The sequence below is a fragment of the Daktulosphaira vitifoliae genome, unplaced genomic scaffold (genome assembly GCF_025091365.1).
Source record: "Daktulosphaira vitifoliae isolate Bord-2020 unplaced genomic scaffold, ASM2509136v1 Scaffold_4, whole genome shotgun sequence".
NCBI lineage: Eukaryota > Metazoa > Arthropoda > Insecta > Hemiptera > Phylloxeridae > Daktulosphaira > Daktulosphaira vitifoliae.
Window position 1 is genome coordinate 1,136,370 of NW_026099575.1, and position 2,976 is coordinate 1,139,345.

The window sequence follows — 2,976 nt, forward strand, 5'->3', positions numbered from 1 at the left end:
AAAAAAAAACATACCAAATGAAATGTAATGATATTATGCATCTATTTAAAAAAAAAATTATATTGATTTGGTTATTTTTAAAAAAGTTATAGCAATTTTAAGTAAAAAAAATTGAAAAAATTTCGAAAATTAGCGATTTTTCAATTTGTAATTTTTTTGAAGGTTTCCCCCATTTGCGGGGAACGAGGGATTTTTTTTCAATTTTTGAGGGTAATGTCTTCGACTAGATACGATTTGTGATCTTTTGACGTATCATTNATTCCCTACTTGAGTACAATTGAACTACCATATTAATCTGATAATTATTGTTGTTAGAATTTTATTGACTATACTCTAAATAAAAATTAGACAAAGTAAATGTAAATTAGTATAAAATCAATTAAGTAAAAGATTCTTTAATGTCTAGTAGAACATTTTTCCTATATAGTCTTTTATAGCTATATTTTTTTATCTTATTATATATTATATAGAAATGGCTAGGAATACTTCTGGGCATGACAATCCTGGACAAAGCCTATTTCAAGGGACTGATCTGACCAGCATTCAAGTTAATAATGATTTCCAAGATGATGAAGAAGAACATTTAGAAATGCAGAGACTTCAAGAAGAGGTATTAATAATGTTAGTTAGATTTTTTAGTTTTAGTTGTTAAAGGTTTCCCAAAACATATATTGATGTAATAGAGAATTTGTATAATGGGACTTTTACCAGGATAAAACATATAGACGGAGTAAAAAAAAATTTTAGGGTAAGAGTAGGAATGCACCAAAGTTTTGCTTTAAGCCCTTTCTTATTTTCTATAGTGATGGTTAAAATTACTAGAGAAATAAGGAGAGGGACCATGGTGCATGTTGTTTGTTGACAATGTTGTGTTAATAAGAGAAAATAGGGAAGAAATAAATGAAAGGCTAGAGGTGTAGAGATTGGGTTTAACAATTAGTAGAAATATGATGAGAGTAATGACAATAAATGAGGATGTGATAGATGAAGTAGAAAGTTCTAAATAGTAGCCAGAATTTGCTAATATTTAAGTAAAGAAACTTTTGATATTTTTAAAGAAGATATCAAACATCTAAAACCCAAAGAGAATTTGGCAGACATGAATCTTTGAACATATAGATAGCTTAGTAAGTTGTTTGACTTATGTGTATATATATATACACATAGGTGTCAGGTAATTAATAATGGCAACAATATTTTGGTGAAAACACTAACTTAAAGAATCATAATTAATATAATTTGGTAGGAAGTGTGCACAATGGACCTAAAAGTCTGAGTTCATGGTTAGTTGTTGCCTACCTCTCTAACAAATAAAACTAGGAACATTTGTACAAAAAAACAGTGTTGTTGACGAGATTTTGAGACTTAGAATTAAGTGTGAATGGATCAAGAGAAGTGTGTTGTTTTGTGCAATAAGAAAATCCAAATCTCTAAAGAAAGTTCTATACGACTGTAGCGAGATACAAGTTTCATTTACAGTTCCTGTACCACACAACCCCCTATGGGTGATTCCCCGCTCCCAGGTGTTGATCATTCCCTAGATGTACATTCCACATTTCCTATCAGGTCAATAGAGGGGCTTCCTTTAGTTCTGACTGTTAATGAAAATGACGATTTTCCGAGTATCTTACCTTTACGTGAGTCACATCCTCTTTTCCCTTTCAAGTAGGGAATTTAGTGAGTCTGTTAATTTCTTATCTGTGCTTTGCCACATTTTCCTAATGTCACAAAAGATTCTTCAGCCTTCCTCTTCTCAGATTTCTGGGAAACTAATTTCTTCCCTTCCTTCTGGGTTGTCAGTGGCTTAGTAACATAGTTTGTGAAACAAACTCTTCCTATTCTAAAATATAGACTGCATTTGAGTTCCTCCAGTGTGATCATGTTCTTCTTATCCACACTTAGGAATAGAGTTTGTTCTTTAGGGCCAACCTCTGTCTCATAGTGGATTATTTTCCCTTCAGTTGGTTCTTTTGTCCTTTTGTGTTTTCGTGGTTCTCTTCAGCTTGAGCTTTTAAATGCTATTAAATATCTTAGATTTAAGTTTAAGACCTTCAATCCTTTCAGCAACTTCACCCAGTTAGTTTTGTGACTTCTGGTTTGCCTCTACTGGCATCATCTCTGTGCTAGTAGACGGTTCACTTAATGTCTTGTTGTTCTCATTGTTGTTTTGTGTTTTTTTTAATGTTTTTATCCATATAGTTTCCTCGAATAGTAGAGTTATGAAGATCCATCACAGCAGAGCTCAATACTGTGATAAGGCTTGAGTTGTTAAATCTGTGATCCTTACAGATCTCCCTATAGATGACAATTACTGTTACTAATTGTTGTGTTACTAAAATAATTGAAAACTAAAATTTTATAATAAAGAATTAATTAATTTTTTTCAGCTTGTTAAAGAAATCGAAGAATTTAATGAAAGTGAGGCCAATATGAGTGTTATAAATTCTAGTCATTGTAGTGACAATTCTGATGATGGTAAATTTGTTTAATTAAAATATTTTAACTTTATATTTTATACTTGTATGGATTAAATTAAATGATTTTCCTTATTAAGAGGAAGTAAAAATAATGTATTAATACCATCCTCTCGAAATATATTTTTCCATCCAATATATTTTTAGAAAAATTGGTTTATATTTTGATTTTATATTTATATTTTGTCCTCTTTGTAAAACTGCTTCTGGTAAAGAGAATGGAAAAACCCCAATAGATCAACACAATGAAATTGAATCTCAGTACATAAAAAATGAGTCTGAATGTGTTCCCCCAACTGAACTATGTACTTTATTTTTTTTTAATTTTAGCTTGCGAAGCTGAGAAGGAATTAAATTTACTATGATGTGTTTTTTTTTTTTTTTTTTTATGTCTGTTGCCACTTTTACTACGCTCTCACTGGACCGATTTCTTTCAAAAGTATGTCAAAAGATCACAAAACGTATCTAATTGGAGACATTACCCTTAAAAATTGAAAAAAAA

General features: G+C 30.5%; 1 protein-coding gene across 1 annotated transcript in view; it reads left to right on the forward strand.

Annotated features, from left to right (window-relative positions):
* The window catches only part of LOC126904038 (uncharacterized), a 50,266-nt gene that overhangs the window by 19,566 nt on the left and 27,724 nt on the right, over positions 1–2,976 (forward strand). The window contains exons 4-5 of the mRNA XM_050682676.1: positions 471–610; positions 2,388–2,475. Coding sequence (XP_050538633.1) covers positions 471–610; positions 2,388–2,475 — 228 coding nt within the window. The remainder of the gene's footprint in view (positions 1–470; positions 611–2,387; positions 2,476–2,976) is intronic.